Here is a 26,099-nt window from a genome sequence, read left to right as displayed (position 1 = left end):
ATAGATTTCGAAAATTGTTTAAACTTGAACATCAAAAATCTCGATTTTTAAGTAAAAAATGTTATATGCAACAACCTAATAGGAACAGTAGTTAATAAAATCCACCATTTCTATTTTTTCTCATATTCACATACAGCTCTACACTGATATATACTCATATGTACACGCATACAAACACAAACACACATACACACACCTAAAAATCGATGCTAGTAATTTCAACAGCATCTCGCTGAGAGTGAAAGTCAGAGGGAAGTGATCGCACCCTTCATGATCACCGTTCACTTCCTTCGAGTCAATATGCTACGTCCTCATCGCAATTAGATAGAGAGAACAAGATGGAAGTTGTGGAAAGCGTAGCCAAAGGAGAGGCTGTCCGCAATCGACAATATCAGAAGACGCATGTGCAGTCTTCCGAAGCCCTGGCCTACCTGGCCCGTTTCCGATTCAGTTTAGCCAATTTGCGTCGTTTCAATATCAGCTGGTACAATGTGTCTAAGCCTTCGTGAAGTCCTTCGCCTGTAATAGCGCACGCTGGTTGCACACGAATACAAGCGCTGCCTGGCATTCCGGTTAGTTCCAACACTCCCAGATGCTTCTCCAGTTCACTAACTTCTTTCGCACCTATACAATATAAAACTTGTCTTGTAACGAAATAAAGTAAAGTGTTTATATTATTCTTATCTATTCCATAATTCAACAAATTACGTTCCGAAGTAAAGGTCAATCAAAATTGCAACGTTTTGTTTATTCATGTATAATTTTTTGCCATAATATACCATTAGAAAGACTTATAAAATACGAAATTCGCGCATTTGCAATTTATAATAATTAAAAAAATGAATAGATAAATAAAAAATGCTTATTGTATGTATTTATATTTAAATAAATCTCTCATTTTTATAGTTTTTTTGCTTAGATTTTTTTTTATAGTATGTATTTTACATTTTTTAAAATTAATTTTTCCATCAATATGAAAACTCAATATTTAACAAAAATATGCGCTTGTTCATATTTTTATATAATTTCTTACAGTGTGTAATAATATGAAAAAAAAGCACGATGTGACACGACGCAGAAATGACAAACGCATCCGTGCGCGCTACGGTTATTTACGCCAACTGCTACGAATCAAGTTTGCACACAAAAACAAGTACATTTACTGCGTCATATGTATTACGCAAAAAGTTTGAGAAAAAAACATATTAAATAAATATGAAACAACAAAAATAGGAAATATATTTAGGAAACAAAAATAAAATATTATAGTACTTCCCAATTTAAAAAAATGTCTAATTTCTTTGAAATATAATTTATAAGTTTTAAATAAATTTTATGATATTATTATAGTTATATACCGGGCAAATCTTGTTTGTTGGCGAGGATTAGGATCGGCACACCCGTATTGTCGGGACTTCTCGCCGTTCTGGTGAGCTCCATTTTTGCCTCCTCAAGTCGTTCAGTATCGCAAGAGTCAACGACAAAAATAATACCATCGGTGCATCTTGTGTAAGATTTCCACAGCGGCCGTAGCTTTTCTTGCCCACCGACGTCCCACACAAGAAAATTAACACCTGCGATCAAAAGACATACTTCGTTCTAAGAGGAAAAAAAATTATAACGATGTAACGTGGGCGTCCAAAAATGATGTCCGTGACTTATTACACTTATAATCGAATTTTTACTTATTGTTAGTTTAGTCATTGGAAACCGAGCAACTTCTCTATTCTTGACAACATTTAATTTGATGTTTAATTTTTTAGTTAATTTAATTTAGAATTTATTTTTTTCTTATCGAATATATCGAAAAAGATTATTGTAACTTTCTCGGTTTTTTTGTCCTGTATGTCTCTGTATACGAGATTTGTATAGAGATTCTATTAATATCTGAAATTAACTAAAGCGAGTAATGCCGTTTGACTTCTTGAAAATTTATTCGCGAGAAACTCTTTCTCTTCGATCATTAGCAATTTAAGAAACATCGATAATCACAATAGTCTCGCTGAAAGAAAAATCAATTCTAGATTCTTAGCCAACGAGATTACCATTAGCCCGGATCTACACTATAGATTTTTAAGCCTTACACCATAAAAAGTGGCATAATAAATACGTAATTATGTTAATGAATCCAGTTATTGTATTAATGAATTAATTGGACATTAAGTTGGACATTGATTAACGGTCATTCGTTGAACCAAAATTTTTTTCAGTATTGGAATGTACCTTTAGCTTTTCCGATGCCACCGCGAATTCTCTCACAGTTAAAGCCAATAGTCGGTACGGTATTGAGATACTGGTCAAATTTCAGTCTGTATAAGGCGGTAGTTTTCCCAGCGCTGTCAAGACCGAGCATCGCCACGTGTAGTGGAGTTCCTGTGGGAAGTGCCTCGAGCAGACCGCCGCTCGTGCCGCTTCTACCCATCCCAGCGCCCATCCCTCTCCCTCCCTCACTCTTTCTCTTACTTTCTCTCCTCCTCCTCTTCCTCCTCCTCCTTCTTCCTCCCCGTCCCTCTTTCCTCCCCTATCTCTCGTCCTCGTTTCCTCTTCCCGCTAATAATTCTCTCTTTCGTGTTCTTTCTTTTTTCTATTTCGTTTTGATCCGGCCTAGCATCTAGAATCTCTTCCTCCCCTGTGCTGCAGCACGCGAAAAATATCTTTTTCTTCTTCAAATTCAACCTTGAGTCCGCTACTGCGAAGTCATCCACTACCGCATCGTCTGAAAGCAAGTGCGTTTCACAGTTAACGTCTCTCAACCGGTTCCATCCGAAACAGGTGTGCGTATCTCGTCTAATAATATAAGTAGGACCCGATCACCCGATTTCCATCGAGGTCAGTGTCACTTTCAATTAACTGAATTACAACGAATATCGTTTTTTTTTCCTGCAATCACTAAAGCCTAATCTATAATGTGCTTTTTGCTTTCTAATCCTTGTTGTTTTTTGTTTATTACCTTTTTTGCCTCTTCGCACACTGTTTTATTGGCTGTTTAATTTTCTTGTTTCTCATCTTTCCAAAAGTTCAAAAGGAGAACGAAGAGCACATTATACATACATACATATATATATATATATATATATATATATATATTTAGGCTTTAATTATTAAAATAAATTAAATAAAGGATTAAATATTAAATAAAGGAAAAAATAAATAAAAATGCGTACGTGTGTGTGCGGGTGTGTGTGAGGGGAGTGTCTACAGAATCGTAGAAATCTTTTTCGAGTAAAACTTTCACCCTCCTGTAGTCAGACTTTCTAAAGATGGTCGCGAATAACTGATAATTCGCTTATTACCATATCTACCGCGAGGATCGAGCTCATTATTTGCATCGTCTAGGTCAAAATCCCTGAATAAATATATCATTATTTCGTGTGAAGTAGGCTATGCAGTTAGAAAAAAATGGAGTCCTTTTTAGGACTGATTCCTTCGAAATTCAACAAATCCAAATAATCTGGTTTACTTTCTTAGTGAACAATTTTTAGAACTATTATCTAAGTGACATCTTCTTCACCATTTTTTTTCACCAATAACTAGAAAGAAAACTTTCTCTGATGTTTTTTTTCTTCTTTCTTTTGACACATATTTCTTCATAGCATCTAACAAGTGCATATAACAATTGCAATAGTTATACACATGATCAGGCACTAGATATCGACGTTCTTCATTCATTCTTCTTTGCATATAAATACTGATAAGGAAAAGTGTCCTCTCTTCTCCGAATGAAACCTGATAAGTTTGTGATGGGTAATGATTTTCCACGCGAAGCGAGATCCCGTCCCTCTTTTTATAGAGTAAAAATTCTAACATGGGGCTATAAAAAATTCAAGAAAGTTCTTAAAGTATATTAAAAATTATAGGATAAAAATTATGGAATGGGATTTAAAAATTTTTTATTTTTAACAAAATGTGCAGGATTTTTAAACTTAAAGAATTAATTTTCGACAAAAATGTTAATTTTCTATTTGAAAAGAGAAACAAACATTGGCACATAAAAAAAACTTAAGATTTAAGCAGTAAGAAATCCAATATGTTGGATTCGTTACTGTTTACGTTATGGTTTACGATCTCTACTGTGATTGGTCAATTCGCTTATTGCTTAAGTCTTACGTCTTAAAATTTTCTAAGTACCAATAAAACTTCAAACCGCTGCAAGATAACACCGACTACGTTTATACAGCAGGTTTAATAACAACAGTAGTTATAATTACTAACGTAAATTGTACAGGAGCACATAATACAAAACACAGCATGTATTAAAGTTTAAATATTTCGCTAAGAGTGGCTCAAATCAATTAAAATGTTTGAAGTCAATATTCTGATTGGTAGTAGTGATCGTAATAATTGCTTGTTATAATCATTATTCTTGTAATTAAATGTATAATATTTAATTTAATTATAAATGAAATCGTGTTGACTCCCATAGTCTTTGTTTCGAATCCGTTAAATACATTAAATATTTCAGAATGTCGAATCATATCACAATAATTAGAAATTCTTCTTGGTTTCATACCATTATAAATAATTTCTTTACTTTTGGTCTTGGAATTAAAAAATGGAAGTATTATCAAAATTCACAGGCAAAATTTCATAACAATCAAGCAAGAAGTTTACAAAATAAGAGAGTGGTCCCAAAAGTGATCACTCGTCTATAAAAGATTAATAAAAAAGATTGATTTTGTATCAAAACAGTAACGAATCCAACATATTGGATTTCTTACTGCTTAAGTCTTAGGTTTTTTTTATGTGTCAATGTTTCTCGTTTCAAATAGAAAATTGTTAAATGAGCAAATGATTTTAAACCACTGTTAAGATCTAATTTATTCAATCTTTGTGACATCTATATATACATATATACATATACTATGAAACTGGAATCCCCACTAAATACATAGCGGCGATGTCACGTTCCTCTAAGCGTGAGAAAGAGAAGAAATGCAAAAATATGTTTCCAACAATTTTGGGATGCCTGCAGTAGAAATCACCGATGCGAAGTGGTTTTGGTGTTAGCTGCTTCAATAGTGCATTATCGACTCGAGAAGATGCGCATGCGCTACGTCGTGCCACGCCACTCTGTATTTCCGTTGTGTGTATATGTGTGTTTACATATTCATTTATGTATTCACAATTTTATATTTCAATATATATTCCTCTTAGAAGTCGTACGGTCGAAATAACTACGAACAGCTGTATAATGAAAAATTAGTCCAAATGTGCTTCAAAACCATCATCACTTCTTCTATTTTAAATAATGAGACTTTAATAAAATAATATATGCAGATTCAAGTACTTTTTATATGCTGTAATAAACACGTTACAACTAATATAATATCTTTACATTAATATACATAAGTATATTAAGATTTCAATGATTGAGTAATTGGCTAGCCGTGCAAGTGTCTTATCAATTTACTGGTGACACGCAAAGTACTGAACGAAGCTGAGATTATCTCGACATCAGGAAATTATACGGAACACTTTATGTTTGAATTCGCTCCACCAGATATTCCTTTATTCACATTTTTGACATAAAATAATTCTCACTTGTCCTTTAAGCTATTAATGTTATATTTATGCTACAACATTTGACAAAAGTTCAAGCTCTCTCTAATCCAGGTCAAAATATGTTTTAAACATCACGTTAAATTAACGCATTTAAAACAAATGTTTAAAACATTATTTTTTAAATGTATTTTTAACTATATTTATAAAATATTAAACTATTAAATTTTTGTTTAAACTATTAAATAAATTTAATTTGAATATGTAATACCTTGAAAAAAAAAATTGTAGCAAATTATAAAACCCATGTGATAAAAACCATGTTTATTGTACCAAATAAATAAAATCCAAACAGTACTATTTTTATTATTTATTTAACTAATAATATGTATCATTTGTATAATAAAATTATAATTTGTATAATAAAATTAATTTAATCATTTGTATAAAATATTTGATGTCAACAATTTAAATTCTAAAAAATTAAAAAATATAACTTATCTTTATTATTAATAATAAGTGACACTATCTTTATTATTCACTTAATTCTCTCTAATTTATATACATATGTACAATTTGTATAAAATAATTGATATCAACAACTTGCGTTAAATCCCACTTTTTTTTTAAATTAAAGTATCTATCTATAATTTGGTTCATAACGTCCTACGATGTTTTCCAATCTCCAGTATTGAGATTTTTAACAATGGGTTCTCTTTCCGGAATTAGATTGTCAGCCTAATGTCCGATCCTCAGTCGGAGGATAAAGACATATATTTATAGTGATATATAGGACTTACCATTTAACGCCGGATCCGAACAACGTGCGCTGGGGGTATGTTAAGTTAGCACCCCAACTATAGTACTCAGGAGTTCTGATTAGAGTTCCCACTTCCTTTTGACGAGACGAAGAGTTTCCTATAGTTAATAACAAGAGTTCCGCTCAATAAACATTTTTTTTACATTTTTTAAAAATGGGGTGCTAACTTTTTATCGAATTTCGAGGTGGAATAGTTCTGAGCGACTTAATAGCTTCAATTTGCGATTGCCTAGAGTTCCTGACATGTAAAAAAAATTTTCTAATAATAAAAAAAAAATTAAAAATTTTTGAAAAATTAATTTTTACATACAATAGTTCTGATGATAATTCCTGCTTCTTTTTGACAATACGAAGAGTTCTCTATGATTTTTAATGACATATGCGCTTAATAATCATTCTTTAATAATTTTTTAAAAATGAAGTGTTAACTTTTTAACAAAATTCAAGGTCCCATAGTTCTGATCAGCTTAACAGAACTATTTTGTGAATACCTAGAGTTCTTGATACATAAAAAACATTTTTGAATTATAATAAAGTGTAAACAAATAGTGGAAATCTTTGAAAATTTTTTTGAGAGTACCGAGTAGTTCTATTCGGAGTTCTGGACAGTTCTCGGCGAGTTCTGTCGAAAAGTATGAGGGTTCAAAGCGATTGGACCAACGGTTTCCGAGATATACTCTAAAAATTGTTGATCTTCTGACAAATGTCGCTGTATCTTGCAAACCGTTGGTCCAATCGCTTTTCCACCTTACAGTTTTCGATAGAACTCGTCGAGTACTATAAGAAACGCTACTCAGAACTACTTGGTACTCTCAAAAAAATTTTCAAAGATTTCCACTATTTTTTTTAAACTTTATTATATTTCAAAAATGTTTTTTATGTATCAAGAACTCTAGGTATTCACAAAATAGTTCTGTTAAGCTGATCAGAACTATGCGACCTTGAATTTCGTTAAAAAGTTAGCACCCCATTTTTAAAAAATTATTAAAAAATGATTATTAAGCGCATATGTCATTAAAAATCATAGAGAACTCTTCGTATCGTCAAAAAGAAGCAGGAATTATCATCAGAACTATTGTATCTAAAAATTAATTTTTCAAAAATTTTTAATTTTTTTTTTATTATTCGAAAATTTTTTTTACATATCAGGAACTCTAGGCAATCGCAAATTGAATCTATTAAGCCGCTCAGAACTATTCCACCTCGAAATTCGATAAAAAGTTAGCACCCCATTTTTAAAAAATGTAAAAAGAATGTTTATTAAGCGGAACTCTTGTTATTAACTATAGGGAACTCTTCGTCTCGTCAAAAGGAAGTGGGAACTCTAATCAGAACTCCTGAGTACTATAGTTGGGGTGCTAACTTAACATACCCGAAGTTGATGACTATTCAGCTAATTCTACAATGTGCTTTTTGTTTCCTGTTTCTTGCTGTTTTTCTCTTACCTTCATGATCAAAAAGGCAAGAGACAGAGAACAAGAAACAGGAAACAAAAAACACATTGTAGAATTAGCCTTCAGGTTAGGAAAACTGTCATAACCGCGAAATACCGCGATGTGCGCATGTGCTGCGGTGGTCACATTTTTATGCAGTATGACCGCTGCATGCGCATGCATTTTACGTACTTCTCGTTATTTTAACAGAGGATACGAAATTTGAAATCAAGATGCATGCACACACTATGCTAAACTTTTGTCATAGCGTGGTGGTTCTTGGTTTGCGTTGTAAAGTGTATGCGTTGTAAAATGTATGTAAAACGCAGTATATGCCTCCCTGAGGGTCCCATATATCATGGGATATTAGCTCTTACTTCTCTCCAAATACGTCAAAATGTTGTATGTGGGCTCATGAATAAACAAATAAAGATAAATATCGTATATTAATTTTGTAAATTACACACTGACAATTTTGCTATCTCTGAGCGCGCGAAGTTTTAGCTTCATTATTTGTAATTTTTAAATTCTTCACATTTAAAAATTATCCGACATTTTGGTATTAAACTTCTCGTCTTAAAGTATTATAAAGAATCTTCATTTAAAATATTTATCGTCAGTGATGGGACACCATATATATTAATGTTGTATCATATATGCATTAGAGATTTCACACAATTTTCCATATGTTTCCATGTTATTGATTTTCCTATGAAACAGTTAAATATAAAAGATTAGTAAGAATCATAACGATGACGTTCATGAAAAAATATCAAAACATTGCAGAAAGTATTACGCTTTCGCCGTTTAAAGAAGAAGATAACTTTATAATATTTTCTAATATAATTAGTACTTTTAAAAATACAATAATAATTGCGATTACGTGTGATTACGGCTTTAATCCGTAATCTGACTATGCATTAAAGATTGAGACTGAAGATTAAAGATTGAAATTTCAATCCACCAATGAGAACAAAGAAATTTTGGCTTCTTTTATTTTGATTGGTCAGACTTTAATCTTCAATCTCATTTTTCAATGTGTAGACAGATATTGGCCTTATTTATTGTTAGTTACCGATTCACATGTATGAAGATAAAAGAATATAACGCGTGTAAGAAAAAAGCACTGCCTCTTCAGATCCGGAGTATTGTATTAAAAATAAAACCTTTCTTGTTTATGTTTTCTTGCTTGATGTGCTAAACGATTTACGAATGTTCATTTCAAAATGGTGTGATGGAAAAATATTAAAAATTGCATTAAAAATATTTCGTCAAAACCTAAACTTGATTGTTTAGTTTAAAATACGTTAAACCAAAGTTAACTCTATTTTAATCCATGTCCTGGACAATGAATAAATAGGTTAATTTTGATCAAAACAATACAAAGATCCTTCTTATGCATGTTTGTTTATATTTTTATGTGCTAAGTTATTTGTAAATGTTGATTTTACAATTAAAGTTCAGATTCCGACGAAATTATGATACTTCAATGCGATTTTAAACATTTTCCATCAGATCAGTTTAAAATTAATACTATTACAAATAATTCAGCACAAAAAAAAGTACAAAAAAGCATGTATAAGAAAGATTTTATCGTCTTCACAAAAATTTAGTTATTTTATAAAAAATGACGCAAATACTGATTACATAAGAAAAAAGTTTAATTTGCATTAAATGCGTAAAGATTTCGTATAATTTCTATTTAATGCAAATTTTGAAAATGGATAACACTAACTTACTTTTTTATGCCAAATAATTAAAAAAATCATATTAATAAATTACATAACCAAATTTAAAAGGGTAATAAATTTTATATAAACTTGAAAAATTATTTATTAAAAAATGAATTAGGATTCGTCAGTACATACAGAGCGACAGCACCAAACTGATTTCTCGAAAAATATGAAAAAATAACAAAAAAGTAGATTGGCTCTAACTTCATCTTCCTTTAGTGGAACATTATTTAAAAAATCTGACAGAACAAAAAATTTTTTCTTTGACAACTTTTTAGAACAAATGAGCAACAAATAAAAATGTTAATTATTTTAATAAAGTTAAATGTATATATTACAATCATTTATTTGGAACAAATTTGTTATATCCATTAAACATCAATATGATAATGTTACATTAATAAATATTATAATTTATTACTCAACACACATGTTAAATAACTGTTACATACAAACTATATTATAATTCGACACATTATTCAGTGTGAAATTACAATATTGGTGTAATGTTACTGTTAATTGAGGTTTGCTAGGTATTTTTGTAATTCTCTAACTAAATACCATTTTGTTTGCATTAATAAAGTATACATCTGTTAATACAGAAGAAACTATATGAATATTCTAAGCCCTCAGGAATTCTAAACATGGTGCATATAACTTCTTGAAATACTCCTATTGTATTCTATAAATTCCTAATACGGAATTACAATTCAGGAAAAGAGAAAACTTGAAGAATACTTTACGAATTCATTATGCTATCTAGGTTGAAACTGCGTGACAACAAAACTTCAGGTAACTTTTCACGAGGTGTATAAACAATGTTAGAAGTGTATTTTGTAAATTATAAGTGATTTTTACTAAATTAGGATCTGTAACATTACATTAGGATGGTTTTTGTCTATTTTGTTCCAATAAACAAAAAATCTTCTTTAAAGTAGATTTTTTTGTCTAAAAACGTCCAACTGGATTTTCAACATGTGTCAAAAATGTATTCTTTTTAAACCCAGTCAAATGTCCTCAATTGGCCGAAAAAGAAAAGAATACATATCCAGGCAAAGCTGGATATAATGGTCATCCTAACTATGGCATTTCAGGAGAATTCAATGAAAATTAGAATTATTAGTTTATCCGCAGACTTAAAGATGCACACATAAAATAATAATTTATATTTTTATCTGTATCAGATTTTCTGACTGATTTTCTGACTTTAGAAATCAAAACGTTTCTTTCGAGTAGAAACACATATCTATATTTCGCTTATTTATTTTTTATAAAAATGGTATGAAAAGGGATACAAACGTACTTTTGTCACAACTATTATGATTTCGTTGAAATAACATAATAATCAGGGAGGTGTTATCCAGTACAAGAATTGTAATTCTCCGCTAGGTTTAATTCACGTCTCGACCAAACGGTCGGGAATTTGCTGCGATTTTACACACTCTTTCACGAACAACGGTACACAAACCCGAAAATTTCGAAGGCGTAGCGGCGCTGATTAAATCGCCACACCACATTCGCCACTCGGATCTTCGACACAGAAATCATGAACACACTCACCATGTTAAATCCGGAAGTATAACCCATGTCCGCAGACATATCCAAGTCCACGGATTTGACACAAAAAGCACCGATCCACTGATTTCGCGCGTGCACTGACAGAGAGCAAAAGAAACTAATCGCGAAAATGTACGCAGCGATTAACGCGACTGCTCGAGTGCTCGAAAGCGTATCCGAACAGTTCAACGTTCAAGACGAACTGAAACGAACTGAAACAATCTGATGCTATGACGCGTAGCGACCAACCAAAGACTCACAGGAACGAAAGGAGGTAACTTCTTGATTTGCCGCGCGCCCGCACCGCTGTTGTCCTACTTGTTTATCTGCGTTCCGAAACTCGACTCCGTCGACCCGAATATCGCTTTATCCTTAATCCTTTACCAAACGAACAAGGATAATTAGATCTGTCGCGTTATTTAAAAAATTCCCAATAATTTGTGCACTTAAAATGAGGTGAATTATATAAAGTGGGCGCGTTCAGCGGACTCAGCAGTTTAGTGAGCGTTCGCTGTTATTGGTCTATTCTTCTAGATCTAAAATTCTGATTGGATGATCCAAAAGAATACACCAATAACAGCGAGCGCTCACTCAACTGTTGCGTCCGCTGAACGCGCCCATCGATACTCGGACAGAATTGAATTTTGGAACGCACCGTTGAGCAGCAGATTCGATCATAGATCAGAGAGAAATCTAAGAGAGGACGCGAGGGCTTTTTTCCTGTAATCGCAAAATGCTTGTGGCAACCTTCGAGAAAAAAAAGACCAAACAGATACAGAAGCTCACTGAACGGTCGTCGTACTAAATGCACCTAATTAATATTATTTTCTAATTAATATCACATAAAATAATTATTAAAAAATTTTTTAATATATGATTTAATTTTTCTTAATATATGTGACAAATATAAACATTATATAAATATTACAGAAACGTTACATATTATTCCAGTAATATTTCTGTGATTCATTTTCGTAGACATTGTAATATTACTATGCATTTCAATAATTTAGGGATTTTTGTTACGTCCATTTATGGTGATTTTCATACTTGACTAATGTCTCCGACGCGCATGCGCTGGAAAAAGCGGCTAAGCAACCCTGCGTTCGACGCGTACAGTGTATACTCCAGTATACTCTATGGCGACGGAATTAAGAACGTACAAACCGAGGACGAAGCGCGGCGAATAGCCGAGTAACGTTCGTGAACCATCGTAGCCGGTATCGATTTGTCTGATTCTCGCCTGCTGATTCTCTGATCCTGGCTGGTAGCGCTCTCGATTTGAGCGCCTGTACCGACGCGGCTACCACGCGCGGTACCGTTATGACGGATTCGCGCGTCGCTGCATATTGTACGCGGGTCGGCGGCTATTTGTGTGGCGGTTTCTCACATGCGAAGATCTTTCCGAGCAATGGCGCATAGGGTTGCTAACGAGTGAGAGCCCAGCTCGGCCCAGCTGATCACTGAACGGCGAACAACATGGTAGCTCGCAGTGACCGTGCACAGGGAGACGATACGTTTCTGCATACGTGAGCTACGACCGGCTGGAGGCGGGTGAGCGGCCAGGCAGGACGGCGAGGTTTAGGCTACGATGAGTACTGACAGTCATGACGAGACGAAATCCTGCAAAACATCCGCGAGGAACGGACAGGGGAACGCGTTTGATGTTAAACGAATTAAAAAGGAGCGCAGTGACATTTGTGTGGAAAATGGTGACACCGCTGGCATTATCACCGCCACCTCTACCTCCTCAGTTACGGTTGCTACTGTTGCTGTTGCTGCTGCTGCTACCGCCACCACCACCACCACCTCCACCACCGCCACCACCACCACCGTCCTCGAGAAACGACAGCCACCGGCCGGCAGATTTGCCTCGAATGGTTTTCACGGAGACGGTGATCAGCTGCAGGACTTTGTTGCGACCAAATTCACTACCTTGGCCAATCATGGTGCTTCTTCCAAGCAGGACAAGATTCGGATTATGATAGAGGATGGCATTAGGTTAAGTCAATTTTTTAAGTTTCTTAGAAACCTGATCTCTGGTTTCTATTTTTTTTTAGACTACAATTTGTTAGAGATTGATATGTTGCCTAATATTAGCTTGAGTTTACAGTAGAATGATTCTAGTAAGCAAGATTAATAGTATTCTAAGGGTGGATTCAGATCTTCGTAGAAAGGTAGAAAAGCCAGAGTCAATCATAACTTACACTGGTAATTGCTGATTTTGGCTTTTTGTGCCACTGTTCACTACCATCGTAAATTTTGATTGGTTGCTGATTTTCTGCTTTCTGTTTTTCTGTCAAGGTTGTGGTACCCAAAAAACTGAAACGAATTGGCCAATTGCATTAAAGATCGTAAAGTCATAATTTATATTGTAGCCAATCCAACAATTGATTTCCTTACTGCTTATGTCTTACTGAAGTTTTTTTGTGTGTCTTGATCCTAATGTCTATTCTGCAATAGTCGTAAGCATAATTGTAAGTGGTTGTAGAGGCTCGTCTACAATAGTAGTAAGTCATTGTAGTGGTGATAAGGCTGCATATATAAGAACAAGAAATTGACCAATTATAATTGATTATTTTCCTCCTATTTGATTGTTATTAGTCAATTTCTTACTTTTACAGCCTTATCACTTGTAGATAATCTTAAGGTCATGGTACACAAAAAAAACTTAATTACTAAGCATTAACAGTAAGAAAATCATGTTACGTTGACTACTGTTTACAATACATTATGATCTTACAATCATTACTGATTCTTAGATTGGAAGAAAATGGTGCTTAAATTATTCTTTACACTTTAAACTAAAGGTTTATCAAGTATCAATGTAATACTATGACACGTTTTTACAGGAGATTAATTTTACTAAGAAAAGAAAATGCGAACTTTTGAGCAAGTGTCTTCTCAAGAGTTCTCATTAATTTGCGATTTTCACTTTTTATTTTTAATATGATTATATAATTATTACAAATATTAAGTAAATATATCACTGAATATGAAGCAGAATATGCATGCACGTAATACAAATAGTACAGATTTACTAATCAACGATTTAATGCAAAAATCGATCAATTCATTGTTGAAAAATATAGAAAGAAAATGATCAAAATCACAAAATTAAAAATATCTCCTCTATCGCTGAAATGATCACAACGATTTTTTATACACAGATCAGCAAACCAAAAAGGTACATTCTGTGTAAAACACAGTTCTTACGATCAAATAGTTTCGTCGTAAAACTGAGTGTAAATTCTTGAACAATGCGCACTTTTAGGCAGTCTTACCCTATATGTAACAAAATTAAGAATTCAATTTAGGTCTTTTAATAGTTTGACTTCTCTACCATTAAACTGTCCAGTGATGAGCCATCTAGATTATTTTAATTCAGAGTTGTTCAAGATTTGTAATTTTCAGCTTAAAATTTTAAAATACATTAATAATTATAGGTCTGTTGCCGTTGCTTACTTTACAGTTAATTTCCCATGGCGTGAGATTCCTGATCTCAGGATCATTATTAGCTTAAAATCATTAAAAGATTATGATGTGAAGTATTCTATCAGTTCCATGTTTAGTGAATTTTGATCGCCACTAATTTAAAAATTATAATATTATAATTTCGATATTTTCGTATTAGGATTTTCTACTCAAAATCATCTCCGAGACATTCTTTAAGAGATAATCGATAGTTGCGAGACATTCTGTTTTTATATATGTACTCGTATATTTATTTAATAGTAAATTCTTTGAAATACTTTAAGACGAAAATTTTCTAATATGAAAATATCGAGGCCAATAGTTTCTAAATTATTAGCAATTAAAATCTACTAATTACAGAGCTGTGACAATTTCACTCGTTCAAAATGATGAATGCATGACAAGCAAAATGGTAAAAGTAATCCACAAAGGTCCTCTTAAGAATTTCATTTATTATACAATGATGTTTTTATTAAGAAAAAAATTCTTGTATACAAAATCTATTTGTATATTACTTACGCATAATTAATATCAGAATATACCACAAAATATCAATTCAATAACGAGATGTTACATGTATTAAAATAAATTTAATATTTTCGTACTAGGTTTTTCGTTTTAGAATATTTTAAAGAATCCGCATTTAAAAGAATATACAATGATTGTAGGACATTGTATATATTAGGGATACACCGAATATTTGGGAAATATCCGATAGCTGACATTATTCGGTACTTTTTTACTACTCTACCGAAAGTTATATATGTATCCAGTTGAAATTTTCTATTGATAGTTTGCGTCATTAATGCAGAATCTTGTTCTTTTTAGCTGAATTTCTTGCACAGTTCATGTTCCCTCTTTTTCTTTTCACGTTGGAAAAATAGAGAAAATTATTATCATTCTTTTTTCTTTGCTGCCCTTCATTTGCTATTTTTTGCTGAAAAACGAATTTTTTTAACTCAAGTTTTTTCAAGGCTTGGAAGTAATAAAAATCGAGTTCTATATATTTCGATGAGGATTATTTTGGTACCAAATACGTTTCCTAAGGATTATTTTGGTACCAAATATTATACATGCGAGTAAGATAATTCTGTGGAAGAAAAACTTGAAGCGTGACGAGAAGCGTGCAGTTTAACTATTTGTTTTTCACATATTGCACTTGACAAAAATATAATCAGGTTTGGTCATATTCACCATCTTGAATTATTTTTAAAGCAGCTTGCTACAGAAGACGAACATGAAAAATTTAATCAACAAATCATGCAGATAGAATGTCGATATATATATATATATATATATATAAATATCTGCTATAATTTTTTACTTTTGCTAATCAATTGCTAAATAAATTTAAAAAACATTAATGTAATCGTACAATCTGTTTAATAAAAAATTCATTTAATGCGAAAAAAGTTGTAGCTAAAAGAATACAAAAATAAACGGGCAGATGTATCTATACATGTGCGTGTATTTGTGATCATATTTGACCTCAAAATCTTAAAAATACTTGTACTCCTCAAAATTTATAATTTCAAATTGATGCCCCATTCTTATACGATCTAACATTACCAAATTTTTTGGGGAAATGATAGTGGATTGTGTTTTTGGCACAATCAATCCCACGCGATCTTTGGAATATTTTTGTAGTCGCACAGTGTTCTTATACGTAAGTAATGAAAAAAATGTATGCTAAATGTTTTAAGTACTTTCCCGACATCTATTCTGATACATTTTTATATCTTTAAGAGATTATTTCACTGTAGTCAAAGTCATTAATATCTGTTATCTTTTTAAATTATAGCGAAGATTCTAGAGCGCTTGTGGATAAAATCTTCTCGGAGGTGGAACAACTTAAGATAGAAGAAAAGTTATTGTTGTACCTGAAACTTCCGTTATTGCTGACAAATACAAGTGGGACCGTTGATCCACTGAGGCAACCGCTAAATCCATTAGGAAATCGTTACGAAATTCATCAGACCATTATGTGGATTAAAACTCATTTAGAAGAAGATCCGGATGTATCTTTACCGAAACAAGAAGTGTACGATGAATACAAGTAAGTTGTCCGCTATATGTATACAGGGTGTGTTCTAACCACGTTAAAAGATTTAAAAAATTGATTTCTCTTTGACTCTATGTATTTTTGAAATTAAGTTTTTCGGACATATGGAGTTTTGTTGTAAACTTTTGTGAGGATTCATCCTTTAAAATCTTTTAGCGTACTTAAGACACACTCTATATGAGAGAAATTTAGGTTTTTCTATTTTTGTAGCCAAATTACTTGATTTTAAATAAATTTTTATTTAGCAAAAATTTGCTAAGTTTAAGTCTCAATTTTTCTATTTATTGAAAACGTCAAATTATAATGTGAGATTAAATACATGCCTATTTATAGAAGAATATATAATTGTATTTGTAGAAAAATATTAGAAGAATATATTACTTATATATTGTATATATAGTGAAACTTCGCAGATAATTATCTGATTGTTTGTGAATATATCTGTGTTTTTTAATAACTTTTCAAGAATTTTTTTCTTGAAGATATATATTGCATATTGTTTTTATTTTTAGCATGTATTGTATAAGAAATTCTATGAAGCCGTTATCGACGGCTGATTTTGGAAAAGTCATGAAACAAGTATATCCGCGGGTGCGCCCTCGTAGGCTCGGCACACGGGGCAACTCTCGTTATTGTTACGCTGGTATGCGCAAGCGAATTAAATTGGATCCTCCAACACTGCCAAAGATATCTGGCTCTCAAACTGTGAGCAACAAACATGCAAATAATATATTCTATAATTCTTGCGTAATATATTTTATTGATAAACTTCTTGTCGGAAAAATTATTTAAATTTTTTTCTTATATATTTCCCTGTATATTTTTCTATTTCTCCCTTTTAATTTTCTCATTTGCTTTGTTTCATACTTAAAGTATTATGCTTGTTATATTAATATTGTATAACATGACAATTATAAAATATGTTTTATTGTTCTTATTATTTCTTTCATATATACTTTCTTCTGTGTATAAATACAGTTAGAACCTCGTTTGTCCGATCCTCGTTTAACCGATGCTCCGTGTAATCCGAGGCATCGAATTTATCCGAGCAGTAGCTCGAATGATACGAAAAAACTTGGAAATGCGGAGTAAGTTAGAAGCGTACATCGTTATTGCTATTTTGTTTTAACGTGCGTAAACTTGTACAAGCTTGTTATAAGTACTGCTACAAACCAAATGCAACAGTTCCGCCGTCATCGTGATGGCTCAAAAACAGAAAAAGATTGTAGTGAGTGTTCAGCAGAAATTAGAAGCAATAAAAAGATTGGATAGTGGCGAAATCATCAGAGAAATCGCGGCTGATTTAGGAGTTGGAGAACAATCAGAAGCTACTGCAAATAATTTTTTATATATATTTTAATAAAAGGATGGAGAGATATTTTAGCTAAAAAACGCATTAGCAAATTAAGGCAGTCTCTCATTACTGACTTTATTAAGCCAGTAATGCATGTTTGCAACAAAGAATAATGTGCATTCGTCAGATGACTCTTATATTTTATATTTTTATACATCTGATCATATGTTACGCTTTCTAATATGTACATACATACACACATAGAAATAAAAATCGTCTTTGAATTGTATGTTTTCCGTATTATCCGAGATTTTTCGGTTGTCCGAGACTCCTCCTACATTACCACGGATAAATAAGGTCTACTGTACTCCTTTTTAAATTCTTTTATAACTATTGAACTATATCATACGTAAATACGTAATGTTTAATTATTAATACCTTTAGGAGGAACATTTAGAGGAAAACATTACGGAGGAAATGTTAGGCGCTGCATCTACATTGATAAGAGAATGGGCAGAGAAAATGTTAGGCCCGAAATTTCCAAATTTGAGTGCCTTAGCGCGGCATCTTGTTGATAATTTTTGTGTTGATACTCGGTCTTTAGCTGCTGTATGCATTCTTTCAACTTCAGATCAGCGTGATGCTTCATTTAATAAAGGTGAGCAACTGTTGAATAAAGTTTGTAAAATATTCTCTTTTTTTTAATTTTTTTTTTAATTGAAATATTAATTTGCAATTTTCAATCGTTAGAGGCGATTTCGGATCTACCAACACCGCCTATAAGTGATAAACCCATTAAGCTCCGAGAAGCTCAGTTACAATTACAGCGCAAGCTTCAGCAACGCGAGTATATAAAAGATCAGAAGCATCGCACGCCCGATTCTTTTGTACAGGTATATAGTACAATGTAATAAAATTCTAATTTAGTAGATAAAAGAAATATGTGCAAAGTTATCTTTTGACGATATATTTTTTTATTTTTTACTCTTTTAAAGCGTTAATGCAGAGTTTAGAGTAACAGTGTGTTAGTTCAGTTTTTTTATAGATATTTGAAGTTTTTAAGATATTTTACTTCAAAAATTATTTTCTTATAAACTTACTAATCTAAATTTTTAAAATTTTTTATCTTGTTTCCTGTCGTTCGTTTTGTAAGTATAATATGAAGAATTTATAAAAAAAAAACATTAATTGATAATTAAACAATATTTTTGTCATTTCGTATCAATATTTTTTAAGTAGAGAATATTAAAAGTTAGTAAAGTATTTCTAATTCAATTAACTGAGAATTTTATTATATTTTGCACACAGAATGTAATTTTATTTTTACAGAGCAAAGAAAAATCCATTGATAGTAAAGGAAATATCAGCAAAGGATGCAAGAAGATTAAGTCCAATCAGTCACCTCAAGGTACAAATGTAGCAGCAACAACAGTAGTTACACAAAACTCACTAACGAAATTGAACTTATCCGCTGTAGTTTATAACCGGCAAAAAAAGGTATCGAAAACTTGCAATCAACAGCAACAGCAGCAACAAACTTGTAATGTTTCTCAAGAGTCTAACTGTGATAACCTAGTGGTACAATCGCGCAATGACAGACAGAATAATAGCAACCCTAGAATAATGTTGAATACGCAGCGCGATGTCAAAGGTAAAAATTCCAGGAAACGTGCCAATAATCCAGTTGTAGCACAGCAGGAGCCCAGCCCTGAGAAACAGACGAAGCTCACAGAAGAAAGTCCAGAGCATTCCAACGCTTTGTTACCCAAGTTAGCTTCTATCCAACGTGGCGGCAAGATATCAGTAATACTAGCTAGCTCAAAATCTATCAAGTGTAAAGCAGTTGAGACTGCGGATAGTCAACTTGTTAAAAACTGTGATATTGACTCATCGAAGAGTTGTTCCACTACTAGCAACATAGTGGAAACGTCTTCGGGACTCCTTACGAGGGACCAGATCCGCCTCTTGCAAGATACACCAGTCTTCAAAGATGGAAAGGTTCGTGATATCGACACGGACGCTTTGGACGATTATCTAAACGGTGGGAACAATTCACAGGAGCAAGAGGAGGAATTGCTACAGTATTTTCAGCAAAGTAGTTCATCTAGTTCTGATGTGGAAACTAGTGTCGTTGCCTCCGATACTGAGCAGATCTCTCGATCGGACAAAGTGTCGCAGCTGCGATTGATATTACAGCAGAATTTGAAAGCACCCGTTATTGCCACCGATCTGATGCCCGTAACTATCGTTCGACAAAGCGTTGCCGTGGAGAAACGGGACCCCGTACAGAAACATAATCTCATACTCCCGACACTTTTAAATCACCCTAACCCGAGTAGTACGCGACGTCGTGTTAGTTTCGAAACGAATGTCGTCGAGCATGTCCAAGAGACGACAACGCCCAGTGTAGCCAATACTGTGCCACAGAGTCCAAATACGCGACGCAGAATATTTAACTTCACACCGATCTCACCCGGACCGCATTCCCCTATTAACGGCCGCGCGTCTAAATCAAACTCGGCAAACGCAAGTCCATTCGTATCTCCGCGTAACACACCAGTGCCGAGATCACGCAGTAATTTGCAAGCCGGTAGTTCGAGATCACGTAGCCAAAAGACGCTCTCTCGATCCATCTCGTGCAGTGTGCCGTACACCATCAAAACCACGGACACCTTTATTGTACCAACATCGAGCGGAGCGGAGCACTCGCGGCAAGTGCTGACGGTGGCAACGAACAAGTCATCGGAGGTACAGACCAGTCGAAATTGAATACAAGCAATTAAATTCGAGTCCAATTAGAATTTTTTTTGACAATGAAGAATTTTTGTACAGGTCAATACAATTGAGTGATACACAGCTAGAGATAAAAATGACTAAATTTTACGATATAATTTACTTGATAATTTATTGTAAATTAATCAGTAATTTATGGAGGCTGGTAAAATGGTAATTTAAAAAAATTATAAAAATGTAGAATAATCTTATCATATAATATGATATATTATACACATATATGGTATATATATATATATATATATATATATATACATACAGAGAGAGAGAGGGAGGGATTTTAAATCATCAAATTTTAAATAATTAAATGTTAGAAATAGAAGAGAAAATATATATCATCGTGTGACTTTTCAAATTGTGATTTACATATTTTAATTACATGATTTCGTTATGTCATTTTGTGACGTAATTTTTTTCAGTAAGGTACGTTTAGATTTAATCAATATTCTGTCAGCGATTCCTATTAGGAATATTGAATAATTGTATTATATAATTTTTAATTTAATTATACACAAGTACGAAAATACAGACTATTTATGCTTAAAACTATAAGAAACAACATATTTTACCAAAATTACCAATAAATTACCATTTTACCGTAAGTATCTATAAAATTAAATTTGACAGTAATCTTGTATCTCTATATACAGCTGACAAATGCAGATATTCGTGCGATATAATATTTAAAATTTAGTATTCACAATCCTAGTTTCAAGGCTGGGCATATATTTGAAATACTTTTATTTAAAATACAATTTTTACAATACAAGTGTATTTTATATTTTGTATTTTAGTGGTGCATATATATACAAGTATTTTGTATTTAAAATCGAAAGATTGAAAGTATTACGTATTTCATAATTTAAATAATAGAATATAGAATAGAATATTTATATTCACTTCAACATTTCTTACAAGCCAAGAAGGGGACTTGGTTTATAATTTACCTTAACTCACTCATCCATACCTCCATACCTTTCATAATCATCTTAATACTCTTAATATCACATAATTGTACAACTATTTTTTCTTAACTACCTATAACTTTACCAATGCATTATCTGTGACTTCTAAACTGCCACTATGTAATATATACAATGTATCCTATATACAAACTTAAGCAACTTTAAACTTTAGTTCACAACCATTACATACAGCCTTGTTTATATTGCACAACATACTACTATTAATCTATATATTAATCTTATGCTATACTATACTATATTATTACTATTATTACTCAGGGCTCGGTAAAATAACTGATATGACTTATATTTAAAATAAAAAATATAAAATAAGTTCCAGAAATTTATTTAAAATATTAAATAATAAATAGATCACAAAAAAATTATTTTAAATATAAAATAAGAAATAGGGCTTGAAAATGCATTTATTTATTTAAAATATAAAATAAAAACTTGTTTAAAATATATAAATAACTAGTTTTTTTATTTTAAATAAGTTTTCGGAGGCTATTTCTTATTTTAAAAAATAGATTTCGAAAACTTACTTAAAATATAAAATAAGAAATACGTATTTTAAATAAACATTTTACATAATAAATATGAAGTATTTTGATGATTTATTTGATATATGTATATAATATACATTTGTATACATTTTATATTGTATTTCCATTAATTTTTTTTTATAATAACCTATAATTAATACTTAATAATATTAGTGCTATTATACTCAGTTAATCGGTAACTGACAAAATTTATTTAAAATAAAAAATATAAATCGATAAAAAACTGATACAACTTATTTTAAATAAAGAATATAAAATAGGTTCCAAAAACGTATTTAAAATATTAAATAAGAAATAGGTCAGAGTAAGTTATATAAAATAATAAATGCCAAATAACTCTCTTTTTAATTTTTCTTTATTTAAAATATATATTTTATATAAATTTATTTTAAATAAGCCCGAGCCCTGCTATTACTATTATTCATGCTTTATAACGGAAATCCTTTTTACCTAATCCTTTCTAATACCTTTAATATCTTTTGAACCTTAATTTTCATCATTCCTCACCTCTTTACTTTTCATTTCCTTTTCTCTCTTTCCATAGACTTAACAGCACCCAAACTTCGGTGTTCGTCTAAATCATCTCCCCTATATATTTTTTATTATCTCTTCATTATCCATTCTTAACTCCTCAAAATTTACTCGCACCTTATTACATATTTTCTAACATAATGTTCTACACTATTCTCACCTGTACTACAAAACTATATTACATTACATCTACTCTCTCCTTTTCCTATCCAATATTTGTTTGTACCCTTCATATCACCACATCTTAGTTTAAATAACGCTATCATTGCTTCCCTTTTTCTCCCCACTTCCAGATTCTCTCCCTTTAAATAATTCGGTAAACTGTTCTCAATTCCTACCTCTATATTTTTTATTGTACCTTGCTTCCTCAATTCTTTCTCTTTCCCATTGCTTCTGTATAACCCTTTCCCTATCTATTAATTCTCTGTCGAAGCCATTTTGTCCATGACCCACCACTTCCCCCTTGATTCTAACCCCCATTCCTGTTATAGTACCTCTCTCTCTTTCTCTCTCTCTCTCTCTCTCTCTAAGCCATACATATCACTCCGCCCTAGCCTTTGCTTTTCCACCCAGCACCCTCTAACCATTGCTTGTATATTCCTTGTTTTAATTTTTTCCTCATACCTTCTTACCCTTATTCCCCATTCTACTTTGAGTTTATCCATTAACAACTACCTCATAATTAAATACCTCGGTGTACAAAAATCTAATCTAAAAATTTATTTCACGTAATCTAACATTATCCTTTCTAGTTTGATCCTCTCACTTCAACCCCATATCTCTACCCCATATACGCTATAACACTCTACATCAGATATTTAAATAGCATTCTCTCATCTCCTTTTAAAATCATTTCTACACATTCTAATTCAAATAATATAAGATTAATTGTCAATCTTAGTATTTGAGATACAGAATAAAAAATACTTTCAATTTTTCATTATTAATACCGAAATGCAAAATATAAAATACCTTTATATACTTCCATAAAATACGGAACGTTTTTATGTACTCCGCTGAAATACAAAATATAGGATACAATTGTCTCACAAATATATATATATATATATAATATATAAATCTGCCTAATTTACACCGAGCACTTGATACACGTACTTGCTAGTAACTTTCTATTAAATCATTTTCATCGGCAATACATGTAAAGAACGGTATAAGATGACATAATATGTATTTAGATGATTAATTAAATAGCCATATTGTGCATATGTTTAACGCATCGTCGAAATTAAGATAATTTAATAGAAAATTATTGGTTAGTACGCGTATTTAATACTTTGTGTAAATAATATTCGTCAGTAATGGTAAATACTTGACCAAAAAAAAAAATCCGAAATCGAAACTAATATCATTATTTGTTGCAAATATGTACTGTACTTTTAATAATACATACTTTCACTATATCGCATGGATAATTGCGCTTGCTAATTTGTATCGGTCAGTATATCCTCAGTTTAATACTTTCCTAAAAACAAATATTTTTATATTATTTAATTTTATTAAACGTGAGAGAACATTATTAAAAGACAGCCTCTAATTTATTTGTAAATACATTCAGTCTTCTCGATAAAGTATTTATAAAATGTTTTCCCTGATACAGGTCGTTCTGAAGGGACCACCATGCACTGCATTTTTGGACTTGACGCCTCAGAAACAATTATTAATCAATTATCCGAATCAAGAGAATCTACAAGAGGTCAAGAATGTATATCAGAAAGGTCAGCCACCTCCACCCGATCAGGAGATTACGGAACTTCTTCACGCTGGCAGACACTTGAGCAATGAGCAATTATTCTATAGATCACAATCGGTGCCATTACACAGGATGGTAAATCCCATGTCGTTAATGTCTCCAATTTCGACGCAGCAATGTCTATCATCAGTGCAGAATCAAAGTTTCAATCCATCGACAAGCAGTTCCGTTGCACCTACTCCAGTACCGAGCGAATACAATGACTTTGGTTCTTCTATCGGACAAGAAGGCACATATCTGTTGGATGATACAAACTTTATGTCGGACGAGCAGCAGTTTTTGATAACGGACAAAGGGATCGCATCTGAGAACATTAATAATATTTTTACGATTTTGGACGAGGAGGGTCAGTCAAATTTGCAAATATTATCTGAACAGACTACGGATGAGACGTTGAACAGCACAATTGTTCTTGACGATTTGCCGAATGCAAATTTAAATTTGTCGGAAGAAGATATGTTGGATCCGTCGAGCATTCTCACCGATGCCGGTGGCGCATTACAGAAAATAATGCAATCGCGATCGTATCCGAACACGCCATTGCCGACCCCGGTATCTGCGTACACATCCTTGTATACAGAGGACAGTAATGGCTCCAGATCATACCCATCGACACCTTTGCATACAATGCAATCCCAAGAAGTGTACCAGGATTCAGGCGAGCCGATATTATCCAGTCCTATTCTTAATTCTCTTAGTTTACAGAGTGACGTGACAAACGTTGCTGTCGCCTCCGTAACCAGCATCACAGCTGGCACCGATGTTGTCGTTGCCACTGCAGCCGCTTCTTCCAATAGTCTCTGCAGAAATGTCGCTGATCTTTTGGAGGCTAGTTTTCTCGAAGAAGCTGACACGGAGACGGATGATTTGGATCCTCTTGGCAATTTTGACGGCCTGCAAGATGTGGATTCGTTGACGCCGCTGTTCAATGAAGTCACGGAGCCTAATCGCTGAGATCATCTATTCGGTCTATCATAATTTCGCATTTGTACAGGGAGAGGTGCGATAAAGTATAGACTGGGTTCTCATGGTTCTCAATCGTATTATTTCATAGATTATTTTAGAATAAACGAGAGACGGTTAAAAGCAAGATATATAAGTGAATTTTAATAAGGATTAGATATTATTCAATTTTAAGATGTAGGGTATTTCAGAATTTTGCTTATATCTGTTATGATATAATTTGATCATAAAATATTTCAAATATTTTAATTATTTTTTACTACAAATTGTGTATATAGATTTCTTATATAAAAGGCATTATTTCAGCTTATAGTAAATTATATTTTGACATGCAATTTACTATCCAGGCTGTATTGACGACTGTTTAATCTTCATCGCAATAAAAAGTAGTATTGAAGTGATATCTGAAATTTTGGAATTTTGCGCGATTTTTAAAAGGTATGTTTTTAAATTATTAAAGATTATATACCGTTAAGAATATGATATATATAATTAAAAAGGAATGTTTGTTTTTTTTCTATGAAACTTTGTTTTATTCCTTGGCAAAGCTTGTGAACCCCTTTGCAACGCGAAAGTTACATAAATACAAATTTTTAATGCAAATTGTACTTTATGCTGAACACTTCATACGATAATAC

The 26,099-nt window shown here is 32.3% G+C and overlaps 2 protein-coding genes across 3 annotated transcripts; one reads left to right on the top strand and one right to left on the bottom strand.

Moving 5' to 3' along the window:
• Positions 1–427: 427 nt before the first annotated feature.
• Arl4 (ADP ribosylation factor-like 4) lies at positions 428–11,192 on the bottom strand. 2 transcript variants are annotated; one of them, XM_018548171.1, is made up of 5 exons: positions 7,692–7,717; positions 6,300–6,328; positions 2,224–2,716; positions 1,359–1,574; positions 428–624 (listed from the first exon to the last, which is right to left on the bottom strand). In XM_018548171.1, the coding sequence occupies exons 3-5, from the start codon at positions 2,432–2,434 to the stop codon at positions 428–430; spliced, it is 624 nt and encodes a 207-aa protein (XP_018403673.1). In that variant the 5' UTR covers positions 2,435–2,716; positions 6,300–6,328; positions 7,692–7,717. The 2 variants fall into 2 exon arrangements, with proteins under 2 accessions (XP_018403673.1, XP_018403672.1); XM_018548170.1 differs by lacking the exons at positions 6,300–6,328; positions 7,692–7,717 and adding an exon at positions 11,046–11,192.
• Positions 11,193–12,339: 1,147 nt separating this feature from the next.
• Positions 12,340–25,638, top strand: LOC108780396 (DNA-binding protein RFX7). The gene is made up of 7 exons (XM_018548084.1): positions 12,340–13,043; positions 16,318–16,572; positions 17,091–17,283; positions 18,317–18,530; positions 18,623–18,765; positions 19,202–20,620; positions 24,346–25,638. The coding sequence occupies exons 1-7, from the start codon at positions 12,634–12,636 to the stop codon at positions 25,450–25,452; spliced, it is 3,741 nt and encodes a 1,246-aa protein (XP_018403586.1). The 5' UTR covers positions 12,340–12,633; the 3' UTR covers positions 25,453–25,638.
• Positions 25,639–26,099: the final 461 nt, after the last annotated feature.

This window comes from Cyphomyrmex costatus, unplaced genomic scaffold (assembly GCF_001594065.2).
Source record: "Cyphomyrmex costatus isolate MS0001 unplaced genomic scaffold, Ccosl1.0 scaffold70, whole genome shotgun sequence".
In the NCBI taxonomy this organism is placed as follows: domain Eukaryota; kingdom Metazoa; phylum Arthropoda; class Insecta; order Hymenoptera; family Formicidae; genus Cyphomyrmex; species Cyphomyrmex costatus.
The sequence above is the reverse complement of the archived record's forward strand: the minus strand, read 5'-3'. Positions and strand labels throughout refer to the sequence as shown.